Genomic DNA, 19,426 nt, shown 5'->3' with positions numbered 1-19,426 from the left:
AGCCCTTCCTCTGTCTCCTCCGCAGGAGGTTGACAGGGTTGGTGCTGTGGGAGCCAGAGCTGCGGCTGGTCCTGTTGGCGTACGCCGATGACGTGCTCCTCGTGGTCCAGGACCCGGGCGATTTGGCGCGGGTGGAGGCTTGCCAGGCCATCTATTCGGCAGCCTCCTCCATCTGAGTCAACTGAGTCAAGAGCTCTGGCTTGGCGGTGGGGGACTGGTGGCAGGTGAGCTCCCTCCCACCTGCGCTTCAGACCATCCGGTGGAGCGCAGGTCCACTGCTCTACCTAGGCGTTTACCTTTCTGCCACGCACCCTTCTCTGCCGGAGAACTGGCAAAATTTAGAAGGTGGGGTGATAGAGCGGATCCGGAAATGGATGAGGCTACTCTGATGTCTCTCCCTCCGAGGGAGAGCACTGGTGCTTAACCAACTAGTCCTGTCCACGCTCTGGTACCAGCTCAACACCCTGGTCCCAGCCCCAGGTTTCCTGACCAACCTCCGGACATCAATTCTACAGTTTTTTTGGTCAGGAATGCACTGGGCCCCTGTTGGGGTTCTTCATCTACCCCTGAAGGAAGGCGGGCAGGGCCTGAAGTATGTACACACTCAGGTCCGTGTCTTCCGCCTCCAGGCCCTGCAGAGGCTCCTTTATAGTGCACGTAGTTCGACGTGGAGCATACTGGCGCACGCCTTCCTGCGCCACTTCCAAGGGCTCTGATACAACCGGCAGCTCTTTTATCTCTGTCCGAGAGGTTTTCCGCGAGACCTCTCCGGGCTGCCGGTCTTCTACCAGGACCTCCTCCGGACCTGGAAACTGTTTTCAACAACCAGGTCCGTGGCGGTCACCGTGGGAGCAGATCTCCTCGCAGAGCCCCTGCTACACAACCCCCAGCTCCGTGTGCAGGTGGCGGAGTCCCGCTCGGTACGCCAGAGTTGGTCCTGGCGGAAGTCACGAGAGTCGGAGACCTCCTGGACTACGACCGGGGAGACTGGCTGGATCCCTTGACACTCGCTTGGCACATGGGGCTCTCCAGACCTCGTACCCCCCGGCGCGTACTTCAGGAGGTGAAGGCTGCCTTGACGCCCGCTGCTCGGGCTTATCTCAACCGAGCCCTGCGCGAGGGCGCACCCCGCCCAACCTCTACCCCAGGCCCGCCGGACCTTTCAATTGGACCCTTACCCCGTAGATCCCAACAAACCCCTCACCCTTTCACTGCGAGCCGGTTGCATAAACTGCAGCCAGTCAGCTTCCAAATCGCGACACGGAAATATCTATACACACTCACACTTCACACCCTTCACGCCCACACCCTGGTGTCCCACCCCGATACAAAGTGGTGGGACCTCCTGCCACCTTTGGAGGGTGAGCAACCCCGGTGGGCCAGCCTGTATTCCACCTTGGTCCTGAGGCCCGTCGGGGACATTAGTTGGCGGCTCCTTCATGGAGCTGTGAGCACGGGCTTGTTTTTGACGTGGTTCACCCCCTTCCTGGATACTTGCCCTTTTTACAACGTGAGGGAAACCCTGGCGCACGTATATTTAGAGTGTGCCAGGCTGCAGCCCCTTTTCCGGCTCCTCACGAATATTTTGTTACGCTTTTGGCTACACTTTTCCCCTCATCTTTTTATCTACACATTCCCCATCCGTGGCCCCACAAAATCGTGAGATCTCCTGGTTAACCTCCTCCTAGCCCTAGCTAAAATAGTTATTTATAAAACCAGAGAGGGGAGGTTGGCTAATGAAACATCCTGCAATTGTAGGGCCATTTTCCGATCCTCAGTACTTTCACATATCCGGGTGGAGTTCCTCTGGGCGGCATTCACCAACTCCCTTGATGCCTTCGAGGAGCGGTGGGCGCTGTCCGAGGTTCTCTGCTCGGTGACCCCGTCCGGTTCCCTCCGTCTGACCCTTTGATTGAGGGGAAGAGCGAGAGACCCCAGCCCCAACCGTTGCTGCTGTGGATACCATCATCACTGTCACCTCGGAGGGGTCCTATCACACCTGGGTGTACATCCCTCCCACTCCCAAACCGCCCACCCTGCAGCCGTGCCCATCTTGTCGGGCACTCTCAGGAGAGGAATAATTGGTGACACTGGGCGTGGCACTAGGTAACTCGAGGGGGTGGAAGACCATGAGTGTCAAGGAAGCCCCCCTGCTCTAGGCCACCAGGTAACTCAGGAGGGTGGAAGACCACAAGTGTTTAGGAAGTCCCCCTGCTCTGGGCCCAGCCTAGCCTGAACACTTCTCCCTCCTGAAGGCTGCTGTGTTATACCTTGTGTTGCTTTTGTTTTGTTGCATAGTTTTGCTTTACCTTTTTTGGTGATTCTTTGTAAGTGTTACACAAATAAAATTCTTTTCTGCTTCAAAAAAAAAAAAACCACACACACTCTCCTGCTGCCCTCCGGCCATGCTGTATCACAGTGTGGAGTGAAAGATTCCTTTGCAGGTTGCGAGAGGCCAAAGGGGGAGGAAGGGAGAAAGGAACAGGTTAACTCAATGATTCAGTGCAGCTCGAAGATAAGGGGTGAAACTGCCGCTCAAGACCAACGCACACAAACAAGCTTCCTCCTGCTAAACAGCCAAAAGCCTATGGGAAAGGAGACCTGAACCAGACAGACCTGAAATGGGGGTGCAAAACTAGTGAGAATGCAAAGGTCAGTGAATGGGAACAAAATAGTCTCGCGATCCTGAAGCTGATGTGTTTTGGGGAAACCAAGGAAGCCTTGGAAGGTCAGTTTGGACTGGTACCGAGAGCACGGGGGACAAAGGGCCCTGGACGAAAATGCGCCCGGAAGAACCCAGGGCTTAAAACCCTCCCGAGAGCTGAAGCAAGTCAGAGATCAACAGCGGACCCTAAACGGCCTGTGCACAGGACAGAACTCTCGTCTACCCCTCCCCCTCTTCTTCTTACGTTACACCCAGGCTTGGCCAGCCTCGGGTTGTATGTGTGTGAGTATGAAAGTGGGTTAGGGCTCAGGCACTAACACTTTCTTCCTTCCTCTGAGTGACCTGGGGAGCACCCAGCACTCACCGCTGTTATTTTACTTTTATTTTATTAATAAAGCTTTAAACTTAGTCACTTGGTGTGCTCCTTCATCGCCTCCCCTAACGATCCTGCGGCCTCAGCCTGATCACCTGATGCCTCAGGCAGGTTGGTAACACAAATCTGTCACAGGGGAACCCCCTAAACAAAGCTAAACTACTACAAACTGTATCTAACTACTTACACCGTTTGTACAAAAAACTACAGAGGACACTGCCAAAGCGCTTGCCACAAGAGCGAGTAATTTTCCAGCTAGCCATCGCTGGTGGTAAGAAGGAACTGAGGGGGTAGGGGTTGGCAGGGTGCTATATTGGGCACCATGAAGGCATGACTCCAAGGGGGGCCCAGGCCAACACTACAGACACTGCTAAGGGAAAAATCTTCTGGCTGGCATGCATGCAGCGCACACATCACCTGGTTGGAATGGACATGAACAAGCACTCAAAGAAGAACTAGGGTTATTTAGTCCGCAGAAGAGAAGAGTGAGGGGGGATTTGGTAGCAGACTTCAGCTGTCTGAAGGGGGGTTCCAAAGAGGGTGAAGCTCAGCTGTTCTCAGTGATGGCAGAACAAGAAGCAATTGTCTCAAGTTTGCAGTGGGAGAGGTCTAGGTTGGATATTAGGAAACACTATTTCACTAGGAGGGTGGTGAAGCACTGGAATGGGTTACCTAGGGAGGTGATGGAATCTCCATCCTTAGAGGTTTTTAAGGGCCAGCTTGACAAAGCCCTTGCTGGGATGATTTAGTTGATATTGGTCCTGCTTTGAGCAGGGGATTGGACTAGATGACCTCCTGAGGTCTCTTCCAGCCCTAATATTCTAGGATTCTAACAGAAGAGATTGGCCCAAGTTTAAGGGACAAATCTGCAAATTAAGGACTTGCAATACCCAGTGGGGTGAGAAAAACTGCTTCATCTAGATGTTGCCCAGTCTAACAGAGTTGAGAGTTTAGATTGTGTGCTTATATTTTATTTTCTTCTGGTAACTAACTCTGACTTTTTGCCTATCGCTTAAAATCTGTCTTTTCTACTCAAATTTGTTTTGCTGTTTATCTTTACCAGTGAGTTTGCCTGAAGAGTGTGGTAAATCTGCTCAGGTTTGCAAAGGCTGGTATATATCCACTTTCCATTGATGAAGCGGAGAACCAATTACTAAATTTGCACTGCTCGTCTTTAGCAGTGCAAGACGGCATATTCCTGAGGTACAGTGCTGGGAGCTAGGGGGATTTGGCTGGTGCTTTTCTGTGTGGTTTATGAGTGGCTCTGGGAGCATTCGTGCAATCTAGCTGGGTGTGCGGCTCCACATGCTGTTGTGCTGAGTGACAACAGTGCCTGGAGGGGTTTGCTCCTTGTCACTAGCAAAGCACTGTGAGAGACAGCCCAGACTGGAGAGTTAAGGGGGCTCAGTGGTCCTACAGTCCCAGGCTGCACCCCGGGGATCCCCTGGGCATGAAAACACATTTAGCCAGATTGCAGGCAACAACTCCCTTTTCTGAATCTAACCTCGCTGTATTTCTTCTATGCTGATAAAAACTGCTCATTCCCTGCGGTCTCTCTTTACCACCCCTGTGCAGAGGATTCCTGTTTTACAGATCTAGGAACTGGAGTGCCTGGCAATGCTATCAGGCTCATCTAACGACTTCCAGATCCTTAATTTAAATTAATTACCAGCCCTTTCTATCACCCTGCCTCTGTTTATAAGCAAATTACTGACTCCCTGCTCCTGGGACACAGGCTGGGAGCAGCACCTCTCCTCTGCAGAACTCACTACATTCCATACTCAGGCTGCACTGCACTTAAGAGCTCCGCCTGGAGCTAGGGCATGCACCACAAGCAGACCTCAAGTACGAAATCTGGGGCAGGGGGATAGTCTGGCTCACAGTAGGGAGCTGCCAACAGGAGCTGCCACTGCTTCTCTTAAGTTGCTGGAAGCACTCCTGGTGAGGACATGCACCACCAATCCAAGGAGGATAGTGTGAACATGCACCTCCACAGTAATTACTGTGGTGGCTGTAAGATGACCTATATAGGTCGACTTACGTTTTTAGTTGAGACATACCCAGTAGCTGGTATGGCTTCCACTGTCCCCCACAGTGAATGATGGCAAATGCTCCCTCATTCCAGCTACACATACTTGCATAAATATTAATGGGGAGAGTGATCAGAAACCAGAGTAAAGAACATAACTAGGCTCCAAAGAATGGCCCCTGGAATTCTGTGGCAAGAGCAGTTAAAATGTCTATTTATTAATATAGAAACCTAGTAACCTGTAAACCAACAAGGACGGAAATTATTAATTGAAACTCAGCATGATATAAATGCAGCATACAAAGTAGGTAATAACATGGCATTGGTGGAGAACAGCAAGCCCACCTTTTCTCGTGCACTTGGGAACAGACATTTAGGTCTCCCAGAACTGGCTCCAATTATTAAAGGGGTTTCTGTGTCTCCATAAATAAGTTCTCATTCTAAATGCTGTAGGAGAGGTGAGGCTGCTGCTCTCCGCAAATGCAGACAATATGGTACAATATCTTACAGTAACAACACTGAGATTTTCTACATCCCAAGAGTTCAAAGCAATTAAAAGCATAATTTGTACTCCTAGAAATGATCCATTTACATCCATCTGCTGAAACACATTCTCTTTGGAAGGGGAGAGGTGGTGGTTTGTAATGGCTGAGGAATCATGTTAACACAGTTGATTGTGGCTATCTCCTGCATCAGATGCATCCATTACACAACATTCATAAGCATAAGGCACTAGAAAACAGTGAGACTATAAATGTTTTCACAGTTTCAAGTCTCCAATTCTGGTTCTGCAGGAGAAATGATGGCACATTTTTTAAAAAAAACTTTTAAATTAAAGTTCTCCTAGCCCTATAAACTTGGTTCTTGGAAGGGGAAAGTGCAGACGGTTATGAAGGGATGACATTTCGATGGACAAACGAATTTAAGGTGCCACTAAGAATGAAAATAAGAATCACCCAAAGAAGGGATGCCTAATTCTGTGTGCAGTTCTGAGGGTCACAGTCCTGCTCCGGAAAGAACTGTCATGTTTTGTGTTGTACAAGGTGCAACTCTGGACATAAGTAGGGAAAGCAGAAGTGCTTGCACTGCACAGCTCAGTTCCCCGGAGAAACAGTGCACCAGTAACAGTGTGGGCTGCCAAGTCTAAGCAGCTGTAACAGAATGTTATCCAGAGCCCGAGGTAAGGATCAGGCAAAAAGGAAGCAGGCTGCTTACATAAATGATGATCCAGGCAATAACTAAATGCAAGAGACCCCTGTCCAGGGAGTTTTAAAACATTTCACTCACAGTTATTTGGGCCAACCCATTTGCAGATCTGACAGCAAACACCATGTTCTGGAGGGAGAGGTGCCAGCGAAACATCACTAATGCATGCTATGGAACTGTGAGAAAACTGCATGCCAGGGAGCTAGTCTATAGAGATCGATCCTCAATGTCAGGAGTAAGTTTGCTTCCCTCATGTAGAGCTTGCATCATTACTCTCTCAGATGATCACATGTGACCAGACCTCTATTCAGCTTTCTCTGTAGCCATAACAGCAGCCAAGACCGCCAGTTTTAGACCCCAGAGAGATGAATCTGCACCGACACATTACCCTAACATAGTAGAAGCACACTCAGTAAAAGGTGTAAATGCAACCATACCAGTGGAACAGAATCAGAGCTAGGTCCAGTCAAGGGGATCCAGTTGGCTCCCAACACACTTAAAAGATTTTGTAGCACAGAAGGGATCTTGACCACGTCCCTAAGAGGTACAAGAGCCTGGGACTGGCCCTTCTATGCTACAAAACAGAACTCTGCCATAAGCATGTGGGGGCAGCTCCTGGATAACCAGTGTATTTGTAACAGAGGTGGGTACCAAACACACACTTGGCAAGATCAGTTGTTTGTCGTCATTTGGTCAGGAAGCTGTTCATATACAACCATGCAAACCTTTCTCTCCATAACCTTCATGATCTCCCTTGATGCACATACCTTCTTAGGTGAATCATCTTAGACAGTAACTGTATACCAGCAATATAGAAATATTGCACTTTATATTGCAACTCCAATGCAAGCCTACACATTAGTAACATAATAAACTGAAGTATTTAAATATAAAGGAGTTAAGAAATCCAGAAGTTACCTGCATAAATAAAGCGACTGGACAAAAGAGCAACATGGCGAGGTTCATGTTGCTCTGAAAGCCTTAACTCCTGAATGCCCTGGCTTGGTGTGTAAACGCAACATTCAGATGGAGGATTTCATTGTGTTTTCTAAAAGCCGGAAGCAATGGGGCCCTGCCATGAAGCACGTTCTATGCCAGCGGACGCCTTTTTCTTTAAGCAAAGGACCTTAGCAGCAGTTACACTGGTGTTTTTCTGTCCCCCTTAATTGCACAATTCCACCCTTGAAAAAAAGCATTGCCTGCTGATATTTGCTCAAAAACGGAAACCGTGCATCTGCCTGGGTGTTTCCCTCCTGACTGAATTCCCACAGCACTTCTGTGCAAATTCCACTGCTGCATCAAAGGAAGAGGAACAAACGCTCTCTGGCAACTTCCACTGCCTTCAGCATTTACTCAACAGCCCCTGCTGGCATTTGTACCTGCTCTGCAAGTACAGTACTTGCAGTAACAAATCCAGCAGTATGCACCGCCTGGGCACAAACATCTAATGTAAAGCATTACGACATTTACAGACTTGTTAAGTATTCCTTCCTCAAGCTCAACATGGACTGTGCTCATTGAGGACTATGAGCACACCAAGTTTTTAATGATCAATTGTTTGAGCAAGTTTATTCTTTTTCTTTAAGTGTAAAAAATAAGATTTAATTGATTTCCTTAACCCAAACAGCTGAATTAATTTGCTTTAAATGGCATTAGGTTTTCTCCCCTTACAAACTGAGAGAGAGAGAGAGACAGACATGCACACGTGTGATGACTGAAGAGAAGTCAGTAGAACTGAAAGTCCTTCCCAAACTTAGCCAAAATGTTTGCCTCCAGAGGCACTATGATAAAAATTAGAAAAATAACCTGGGATGACAGAAATCTGAAAAATTATGAATATTTTTCTGTACCCATCAGAATATAAGCCTTTGTTTTAACAATAAACGAAACTCTTGCATTTGGAAGGAACTTTCCTTTTCACCCCTAGATATTGGTTTGTTTTTGTAGGGCTTCTGAACTTTTAAAAAAAAACAACACAAATGTGCGTTCAGCAAATTTATGAATGACAAAAGGGTTGGTCCAATACTGGGCTTACAGATGTTGACGTTACCTCTTCAGAATTAGGCACTACTTGCATGAATTTGCCTTTTAATGAGACCGGTACTCCAAGCTCTGCATACACAAGCAGCTCCATCATAACCTCTGATTTGCCTTGACTTCCTTCTAGTAAAAGGAGAGGCAATGGAGAGAAGTTTATGGTGGAAAGTGAACGTCTGCATTCATCATTATTATTCAGTGGGCATCTAGCACTGTAAATCTGCATGAAACTCACAGAAAACAGACATGCTCCCTTGACCGAGACCCCTCACCATCTTAATAGATGAACTCTGGAAATCACAACAGGTTGGGGAGGGATGAATGGACAAGGGTGACATGTCGAGAGTGAATCCTGGAAGATGAGAATATTACATCTGAGAACACAGTAGGGCAAACAAACAGATGGTGGATGGAAAACCAGCTGAGATAGCTGGAGTGAAAGCAGGGATCTGAATGCAGAGGGATGCTGTGTCCCACTGACAAAGGGAAGTATGGGGTATGTGGGGTATGGACAGCATTAGAAGCAGCATGAAGGTAGGATTGGGAGGAGACAAAGGGAGGATTAAACAAAGAGAGGGCAGAGTGGGGTGCAGGTAGGGGCAGAGTTGTGTAGCATCGTGAAGCTGAGAAGTTTGAACTTGATGCAGAAAGACCAATAAAGGGATTTGGGGTGGACTTGGTTGGAGTGTAGGAAAGGAAGCACTGTGGATAGATTGAACAGGAGGAGGAGCTTACAGTAGTTACAGAGAACAAGGCACGAACCAGGATTTTGGCAGTGGGGGGAGGAATGTAGATGTGTTACAAAGGGAAAAGCAACCGGACTTGGTGAGAGCTTGGATGAGAGAACAGCAGGAAACAGAGGAGTCAAAGAAAGTAAAGGCTGTGAGCTGGGGTGGGTAGGAGGAGAGTGTGATGTGAAAAGGGGGAAAGAAGGTGGAATAGGAGAGGTGAAGAGCAGACTTAGCCATGTTAAGTTTGAGGAGATGGTTGGACATTCTGGAGGAGGTACTGGGCAGAAGTAGATTGAGAGTCATCAGCACAGAAGTGATGCAAGAGACCATGGTATAGCCAAAGAGATCAGCCAAGAGGAGAGTGATAGAGAAGAGAGAGAGGATACGAGTCCTGCGGTGAAAAGCGTTCCCAAAGGGAATCCTGAAAGAGCAGCCAGCTCTGCAGAGCACCAACGGACAGCCCCAGAAATAGAGGGATGGAAGTGTCTCCAGAAGTGTGATCCACAGGTGTATATATTATGCGGGGGGAGGGAGAATGAGTGTGAAGAAGGGACCCTTAAATTTTTCCAGTCTTGTGGTGTCAGGGACAACTGAAAATGCCAACTTCATCAGACAGCACTGGAACTGTGTGTTACAGCATCTCCAAAGCTCAGATTCCCACTGCTTTTTTTTAATGAGGGGTTGTTTTCAGTCTTACTTTGCATCAAAGCCAAGATGGCAGCTTCCAACTTGTTTTTTTTTTCTCCCTTAGGCGCTTTATTCTTTGTAATTAGATACAATAGGTAGAATCTTTACACTGCAGTTTCCCTTTAAGAGTATGAAAGCATTATAGAAAAGGTAGAAGCTCCTTGCATGATCCTGGTGCCTAGTACAGTATTTCACAATCCATCATGTGACTGTCCACTGGCAAGCACTCAAGTTGCCAAAGTCAAATTATTCGTCAGCAGCCCAAAGGAAAAAAAAAAAATCTACCAAGGAAAAGGCGAGACTTCAAAGAGCACAGGCACAGAGGCTAGGCCATTCAGAGAGAGGACTCGTAACAGGTAAGGCCAGAATGGGTGCGCCTGAACTGGGAGACAGCCAATTGCTAAACTGTCTTATTTCAAAATAGTACCATTGTTACACTTAACCATCCCAGCAGGAAGAGACAGACATGGATGGAGTTACAGCATACCTGTGTGGCACCATTACAAAATCTTCACCCTCATATGTGGGTACTTCAGGGTTAAATAGACCTGGACAGAAAGGGAGCTATTAACTCTGCAAAAGGGCAAAAGGTACCCATGCTACAGAGACAAGTTTATCTTCCTAGGTATGGACCACTTTGGGATGGGGAAGCCATATTAAAAAAAATGCTCCTCTTCAGGGATTCCTTATTGCTGTGAGACTAATAGATACTGACTTTTTGGGTGCTCCTGACCAGCTGTGGTCATTAAAGTTTCACACTATAACACTCTTCCTAAGAAAGTGAAGAGTGTTCTGGTCCAATTCAAACTCAGATAGTTATACTCAGTCTACCCAGAATTCTCCATTGTGGAATAAAATATTTTTCACTTTCCCTCCTAAACTGCTATGTAGTACTTACCGTGTAAAGTGACTGATGTGTTCCACCGCAGAAGTGCCCTGGTGCTATACAGTAAGGGGAGGCTGAGGAGTTTTCCTTAACCTTGCCAGGTACTAAGTAATAACCACTTTCTGTGGGTCATCAGCCAGTACTCTATATAACAAAGACACAGCAATGTGCCAGATAACACAAGACAGGTCAGGACTGATCAGTACTTTGTAGGAGACCTCCAAGGAGAACCACATGTGCTGCAGAAAGTAGTATTGGTGGATTTACTAGGTGGCATTCTTCTGAATCAGTACTGAACAAATGCCCCAGCATGGGGGATGTAAATGTTATGGAGTGGCTGTAAAACGAACACCCTGACCACTTTGCCATGAAAGACCTTATGGCACATTTAGTTAAAACTGGGGTGCTAACCCTGGTACACTGGCCAAATTCCAATTCAGGTGATAACACTGCTAGAGGAATTTTAGCTAAACGGTATTAGCGAGATACAATAATTTCCTCCACAACCAAACTATTATGTCCAGTACTGCTTCTGTGTCCTGTCAAATGGCTGCGACGTTCCACCCCAAAAGTGGTTCCATTTCAAGCCATGAGGGAAGCTATTCGTGTGAAAGTCACTTGGGGATCCTGAAGGAGGAGACATTATTATTATTATTCTTCGTTTAGAATAGTATTAACTGCTGTTTACAAAAGAAGCCACTGCAGGAAGAAAACAGCCATCCACAGCAAGTGTATCCATGTCCTACCACAATGCAGACCCCACTCTGTGTTCCCTCCTGCCTGCCAACAGAGATCCTGCCAAGAAGTGCTGTCATTTGAGTCCCCAGTTCCTTCTCTAGTCCATGCCCCTCCCCGTGCTCCACTCCCAGAAGCTGTGAAAGCTGCACAACACTTTACCATTTGGGAAGCCTCCTCTGACAGCCAGTTCTTTACAATTAAAGTGTGTCAGTCTCCCACCTCGCCTGCTCTTACTACCTCCAGCAGCAGAAGTCAAAAAGCCAGCTTCCAGTGTATGGGAGGGAAGGTCTGGGACATTACCACCTCTACACTAGCAGGACAAAGACTTGATGGAAGCCAGAAAAGGAGAAAAACTTCAAAAGACAAGAATCCAAGCCAGGTCTCGAGTAGTGCTATGCTCAAATATAACGTTACTGATGCTCACCCAATGACAGGAAAAGCAAGTGCCAAAGCTAGGTAAAGTTCTGGCTCCTGGCTCAAAGACAAACAATTCAGCCAGCTAAGTGACCACAGACAATGTCAAATGGTGCTACTTGCTAGACAGAAAGATGCTGCCTTCGGTGGAAGGGCTGCTGAGAACCACCAAGCGGGGAAACCAGAAGTGTGTGTGGGGGCAGGAGGTAGTTTACTGGAGATGTTTTAATGGATAATTTTAAAATAAGGGAAGAGAAAATGCATTACTCTGATCTAGCTGACAACGGGAGGAGGAAGAATTTAAGAGACAAATCCATAGGATACAATTTAGCATTCTTCATCCACTTTCTTTCCCATTCCAGCATAACTATTTGTAATCAGTGCAGAGCTGTCACCTTCAGAGTGGGTGGATCCCAGCTCTGTAGTCTGAAGTGTCTGTGTGAGGTTCTGCATGATGACTGTGCAGAGAGATTTTGCCGAGGCAAGGCAATTCAAAGATCCTTACTCACTTTCTCTTCTAACCGCAGGGCCCTGCATAGTGAATCAATTACCTTCAACTGAGGTATTATTGTGATGGGGAAGACAGATATGCAACAGATCTGAGGAGAAGGGCAGGAAACACGCTATGGGCCAGCGGGCATAGCTGAAAGACATTGCCACCCTTATCAGGAGCATAGCGTTTTGCCTCTGCAGCACTCAGAGCATCATAGGTTCAAGGAACCAAACTTGGGCCCTCAACTCTAATCTCCCAGTGGTCACCAGCATGTTGCTCCAAGGCTGCTGCTGGCCCCAGCTGGCTGAAAATGCAAGACTCCATCCCTTCCTCTGCTCTAGTTTCCCAAATAACAAAATCCTCACATCCAACTCTAATGGTTGGTGTGTAAGCCAGACAATTGTACTTGCTCAAATACACAAAGCAAAACAAAGGAGAAAGGAGGAGAATCCACAGAGAATCCACTGTGCAGCTGAAACAAAAGCAGCATTGCAATAGTGCCATAAGTAGCCAGGAGTCCAGTGTCTCGGTCATTGTTGGAGATAGACATTTTCACTGAGAATAAAAATACAAAGTTCTGTCCCTTTGTAAGAGTGAAGTGCATATGTTGATCTTCACTTACTCAGAGAAAGCCATTCCCTTTCAATGACCCAACTCAGAAGAGGAAACTTATCAGTGCTATTTTGTCACTTGCACAGCCTCACGATCAAGCCTCTTAGACTCACTCCCTGGAAGGAAAAAAGAGGAGGGCGGTGATGGCCTGGAACCCACCAAAACCTGCCTGTTCGCTGCTGGCCACACAACGTTGTTACGTCTTGTGTGGTGCCAGTGAGGTAGCTGATCATTCTATTGCTCTGTGTATCAATGCACTGACCCCTCTGAATTGTGGACTGGAGGACCTCGGAGGAACTGGCTGGCAAGAAGGAACCCCCTAGTTGGCCGTGTGTGCACCCTATGGTAGATCTGGCCTCTCCACTGCAACTCACAGGTGAGGTTACACCAATAGGTTTAGCCAGGGGACAGAAAAACAGAGTTACAGGCCAGCAAACACCTCCTGTTCTAGGCTGTAGGCAGCAGGGGGATGGGAGGGGTACAGTCCTTAAGACTTCACTTGCACCCCTCGCAACAGCCATTGGGGTACAGCCTAGGGTTTCTGGAGGTGCTTGCTCCCATATGGGCTTTCGGATGTACACTCAACACCACGCTGCTGCCATGTGGGGAGGGAGATGTGGAAACATGGCATGGGAAGGAGTAAGGGGGTGAGAGAGACTGGATGAGAGGGTGGAAGGGTTTGAAAAATTAGTTCTACAATGTACAAAGTGTCACACACCGAAAAGGTTTAAAAATGGAAAGAGCAGGGGGAAGAGGAAGTGGAACCGTATAGGTTGAAGAATGAGGGAGATCGTGGGGAAGGAGAGGAGGATGGTGACAGAGACTCCCATTATGGAGAAGGGGTGGGGCCAGGTGGTTCTACTTCCCATGGTAGCCACTCAATTCCATCTCGTCCTTGCGGCGACGCTGTGTGAAGAGGGAGCTGAACGGGTAGAGCTTGGCTTTAGCCTGGAAGCGCTGCCCAGCAATGTCAATCTCATACTCGCCCCGGTTGATGAAGTCGGGTGTCACCAGCAACACCTCCCTGGTTTCCTCGTCAAAGTTCTGCACAAAGCCCAGGCAGACATGGCGTTCCAGGGTGTAGCTGTAAGCGCTGCTGGTGGTCTTGCCCACATAGTGTCCGTTGCGGTAAATGGGCTCCCCCCACCAGGGCCAGAGATCTAGGTCTGTATCATGATCCTCCAGGATGAACATGGTGAAGCGCTTGCATACGCCGTCCTGCTTCTGCTGCATCAGTGCATCCCGGCCAATGAAATCAGTCCCCTGGAGAGAGAAGGAAAAGCCAGCTGATGAAGGGCATGTGATCTGTGCCAGACTCAGCTGCTGGAGTTTAAGCGATAGATGCTTAGTGATACAAGGTCAGCCTAGGGCCAACACTATCCACTGAAGCTGGTTCCTTCCCAGCTGCAAAGAAACAAGAGCTGGCGAGTCACTCACATGTTCTGCCTTCCCTCATTTTCAGCTGCTGAACTGCATTAAACAGGCATAAAAAAAAATACAAAAACAGAGTAGGTGCAGTTAAATTCATTCCAGGTTTACCAGCGTTACTGATTCCAGCAGACTCCCCCACTTTGTTGTGTGTAAATTGTTGGAAGTGGCAATGCCTCAAAGCAGAATGGACACCCACTGTACTTCCTTAGCATTACATTCAATGTAAGCAATTACTGTAGTTGCCACAAAGATGCGATCTGGTCACAGATGGGCAGGGGCAGTGTGCACACAGTCAGCAATAGGAAGGTATGCAATCTCTATCAACATGTGGTCCGAAGCTAATGTTATGGGAAAAAATGGAGGACTGCTGCCTTAGTTCTCTCCACCTAGAGGTGTTTTAGAATGGCTACTGCTGGCCATCTATTTATTACCTTCCCTTTCAATCCTTTGTTTTCCCTTAGTTCAGCTGCAGCTTTTCATGTTTTGTGTGTGTTTTTAAAAGGGTGGGATTTTGTTATATTTTGTTTCTCTCCTATAGTCTAGTCCCACAAGCACTTTGTTGGAAACCATGAACAAAGCAATCATTCTCCACTTCCTGGATTAGCATGGATAATCATTTTAGACTTTGGTAGTAGCAATTTATGGTTTGGCTATACTGTGAAATTAATTTGGATTAAGGTAGGATGTGAATTTAAAGCAGAATAAACATTCCTGATTAACTCGCTGTTTGGATGTTCTTATTCCAAAATAAGAGTGTCTTATTCAAAATTAGCTTAATCCTCTTCCAAACCGAGTTAATCAGGAACAGCTATTCTAGAATCACTCAAGCCTTTAACTTACAATCAGGGGACTGCACGCTGTTTCACAAAGATGGGCAGATATCTGTAAAGTAGGGATAACAACAATAAGTAAACAGGGCACACTGGTTCAGTGACTTGCCTGACTTGCAAAATCAGGAACAGAAACCAGGTCTCCTGACTTTCAGATCCCTACTCCAGCCACTACATCGCACTGCAGGAAGTAAATGGCCAGATCTGCACCCCAAAGCAAGCAGGGCTGAAAGTAGATACAGGGAAGGTGCACTCCTTCCCCCAATGCTCTTGTGTAGCATTACTCCACTCTCTGGGGACGTTAGCTGCCCTCCTGGTCACATGGTTTGAGCAGGGTACGCATTGCTGATATAGTGACAAAAGGGAGCCCAGAAAGAGCAAAGGCAAGTCAAACCTTACAACTCCAGATCAATGGGATCAAGTTCCTGGAGTCACTACTTTACCAAGAAAAACAACAAGGAGTCCCGTGGCACCTTAAAGACTAACAGATTTATTTGGGCATAAGTATTCGTGAGTAAAAAACCACTTCTTCAGATGCATGGAGTGAAAATTACAGATGCAGGCATTATACACTGACAATGAAGAGAAGGGAAGTACCTCACAAGTGGAGAACCCGTGTTGACAGGGCCAATTTGATCAGGGTGGATGCAGTCCACTCCCAATAATTGATGAGGAGGTGTCAATTCCAGGAGAGGCAAAGCTGCTTTTGTAGTGAACCAGCCACTCCCAGTCCCTATTCAAGCCCAAATTAATGGTGTTAAATTTGCAAATGAATTTTAGTTCTGCAGTTTCTCTTTGAAGTCTGTTTCTGAAGTTTTTTTGTTCAAGTATAGCCACTTTTAAATCTGTTATAGAATGTCCAGGAATATTGAAGTGTTCTCCTGTTGGCTTTTGTATGTTACAATTCCTGATGTCTGATTTGTGTCCATTTATTCTTTTACGTAGGGACTATCTGGTTTGGCCAATGTACATGGCAGAGAGGCATTGCTGGCACATGATGGCATATATAACATTAGTAGATGTGCACGTGAATGAGACCCTGATGATGCAGCTAATGTGTTTGGGTCCTCTGATGGTGTCGCTAAAGTAGATATGGGGACAGAGTAGGCAACGAGATTTGTTACAGGGATTGGTTCCTGGGTTAGTGTTTCTGTGGTGTGGTGTGTAGTTGCTGATGAGTATTTGCTTCAGGTTGGAGGGCTGGCTGTAAGTGAGGACTGGCCTGGCTCCCAAAGTCTGTGAGAGTGAGGGATAGTTTTCCAGGATAGGCTGTCGATCATTGATAATGTGCTGGAGAGGTTTTAGTTGGGGGCTGTACATGATGGCCAGTGGTGTTCTGTTATTTTCCTTGTTGGGCGTGTCCTGTAGTAAGTGACTTCTGGGTACCTGTCTCGCTGTGTTAATCTGTTTTCTCACTTCCCCCGGTGGGTATTGTAGTTTTAAGAATGCTTGATAAAGATCTTGTAGGTGTTTGTCTCTGTCTGAGGGATTGGAGCAAATGCGGTTGTATCTTAGGGCTTGGCTGTAGACAATGGATCGTGTGATGTGTCCTGGATGGAACCTGGAGGCATGTAGGTAAGTATAGCGGTCAGTAGGTTTCCGGTATAGGGTGGTGTTTATGTGACCATCACTTATTTGCATTGTAGTGTCCAGGAAGTGGATCTCTTGTGTGGACTGGTCCAGGTTGAGGTTGATTGGTGGGGTGGAAATTGTTGAAATCATGGTGGAATTCTTCAAGAGCCTCCTTCCTGTGGGTCCATATGATGAAGATGTCATCAATGTAGCGCAAGCAAAGGACGGGCGCTAGGGGACGAGAGCTGAGGAAGCGTTGTTCTAAGTCAGCCATAAAAATGTGGCCATACTGTGGGGCCAAGTGGGTACCCATAGCAGTGCCGCTGACTTGCAGGTATAAGCTGTCCCCAAATCTGAAATGGTTGTGGGTGAGGACAAAGTCACAAAGCTCAGCCACCAGGTGTGCTGTGGCCTCATCAGGGATACTGTTCTTGACAGCTTGTAGTCCATCCTCGTGGAATATTAGTGAAAGAGCTTCTACATTCATGGTGGCCAGGATGATGTTTTCAGGAAGATCACCAATGCATTGTAGTTTCCCCAGGAAGTCGGTGGTGACGCGAAGACAGCTAGGAGTGCTAATAGCACAGGGTCTGAGGAGAGAGTCCAAATAGCCAGACAATCCTGCTGTCAGGGTGCCAATGCCTGAGATGATGGGGCATCCAGGGTTTCCAGGTTTATGGATCTTGGGTAGCAGATAGAATACCCCTGGTCGGGGCTTTGGGGGGTGTCTGTGTAGATTTGTTCCTGTGCTATAGCAGGGAGTTTCTTGAGCAGATGGTGTAGTTTCTTTTGGTACTCCTCAGTGGGATCAGAGAATAGTGGCCTGTAGAATGTAGTGTTGGAGAGTTGCCTGGCAGCCTCCTGTTCATAATCCAACCTGTTCATTATGACTACGGCATCTCCTTTGTCAGCCCCTTTGATTATAATGTCAGAGTCGTTTCTGAGGCTGTGGATAGCATTGCTTTGTGTACGGCTCAGATTATGGGGCAAGTGATGCTGTTTGTTCACAATTTCAGCCTGTGCACGTCTGCGGAAGCCCTCTCTTTAGAAGTCCAGTCTGTCATTTTGACCGTCAGGAGGAGTCCATGCAGAATTATTCTTCTTGTAGTGTTGGTAGGAGGGTTCCTGTGGTTCAGTGCACTGTTCAGTGGTGTGTTGAAAATATTCCTTGAGTTGGAGATGACGAAACTTGGCTTCCAGATCACCGCAGAACTGCATCATGTTCGTGGAGGTGGTGGGGCAGAAAGAGTCCCCAAGATAGGACAGACTCTTCTGCCGGGCTAAGTGTGTGGTTGGATAGATTAACAATATTGTTAGGGGAATTGAGGGTACCACTGTTGTAGCCCCCTGTGGCACGTAGGAGTTTAGATAATTTATTGTCCTTTTTCCTCTGTAGAGAAGCGAAGTATGCGCTGTAAATGGCTTGTCTCATTTTTGTAAAGTCCAGCCACGTGGAAGTGTGTGTGGAAGGTTGGTTCTGTATGAGAGTCTCCAGTTTTGAGAGCTCATTCTTGATCTTCTCCTGTCTGCTGTACAGGATGCTGATCAGGTGGTTCCTCAGTTTCTTTGAGAGTGTGTGGGAGTCTCTCACCGTAATCAGTGTAGTATGTTGATTGCAATGGATTTTTTACCTTCAGTCCATTTGGTATGATGTCCCTCTGTTTCCACTTGGAGAGGAAGATGATGTCTGTCTGTATCTATGCGAGTTTTTTGTTGAGGTTGATGGATTTCCACTTATACGGCTAAATTTAGTGCCTTCCATGGTGTCAAGTACCAGGGGGCAGCCGTGTTAGTCTGTATCCACAAAAACAACAAGGAGACTAACCGATTTATTTGGGCATAAGCTTTCGTGGGTAAAAAGCCAAAGGTTTTTTACCCACGAAAGCTTATGCCCAAATAAATCTGTTAGTCTTTAAGGTGCCACCGGACTCCTTGTTGTTTTTGTGGATACAGACTAACATGGCTACCCCCTAATACTTTACCAAGAGGGTTCTCGCCCCTGCAAACAGGACAAAATCAGATGATTGAACTGACCTCGTTAGCCCTAGCCCGATTCTTGCTTTCATATTTATACCTGCCTCTGGAAATTTCCACTAGAATCATAGAATATCAGGGTTGGAAGGGACCTCAGGAGGTCATCTAGTCCAACCCCCTGCTCAAAACAGGACTGATCCCCAATTAAATCATCCCAGCCAGGGCTTTGTCAAGCCTGACCTTAAAAACTTCTAAGGAAGGAGATTCCACCACCGCCCTAGGTAACCAATTCCAGTGCTTCACCACCCTCCTAGTGAAAAAGTAGGATGCACTACATGCATCCGACGAAGTGGGCATTCACCCACGAAAGCTTATGTTCCAATACATCTGTTAGTCTATAAGGTGCCACAGGACTCTTTGCAGCTTTTACAGATCCAGACCTAACAGGGCTACCGCTCTGAGACTTGTGACTGTATAGATCACTGTTGCAACCAGGGTCCTATGGTTGCACCAGATCTTGTACAGAGGAGGTCAAGTGGGGTGTCTATGGAAAGGTTGAAGTTTGCTGGTTATGACTATGATGTCTGTATCATTTTTGTATCTGAAGTTATGAATATTGGCTAGGTACTTCTATCTCAATGTGTTTGATTCTAAGCAGCATCAGTGAAGCATTTGGTCAGCTTCTTGAGAAAGGACTAGTCTCAGTAAGTGCCCAATCAAGAAACACTTAACTGACAATGGACTTTGG

At 47.1% G+C, this 19,426-nt stretch overlaps 1 protein-coding gene across 12 annotated transcripts in view; it reads right to left on the bottom strand.

Annotated features, from left to right (window-relative positions):
- Positions 1–5,264: 5,264 nt before the first annotated feature.
- PDPR (pyruvate dehydrogenase phosphatase regulatory subunit) overlaps positions 5,265–19,426 on the bottom strand; it is a 76,493-nt gene continuing 62,331 nt past the window's right edge. For all 12 annotated transcript variants that reach the window (XM_037877326.2, XM_037877335.2, XM_037877328.2 and 9 more), the window contains one exon: positions 5,265–14,134. In XM_037877326.2, coding sequence (XP_037733254.1) covers positions 13,730–14,134 — 405 coding nt within the window. In that variant the 3' untranslated portion in view covers positions 5,265–13,729. The remainder of the gene's footprint in view (positions 14,135–19,426) is intronic.

This window comes from Chelonia mydas, chromosome 12, assembly GCF_015237465.2.
Source record: "Chelonia mydas isolate rCheMyd1 chromosome 12, rCheMyd1.pri.v2, whole genome shotgun sequence".
Classification (NCBI taxonomy): Eukaryota; Metazoa; Chordata; order Testudines; family Cheloniidae; genus Chelonia; species Chelonia mydas.
The sequence above is the reverse complement of the archived record's forward strand: the minus strand, read 5'-3'. Positions and strand labels throughout refer to the sequence as shown.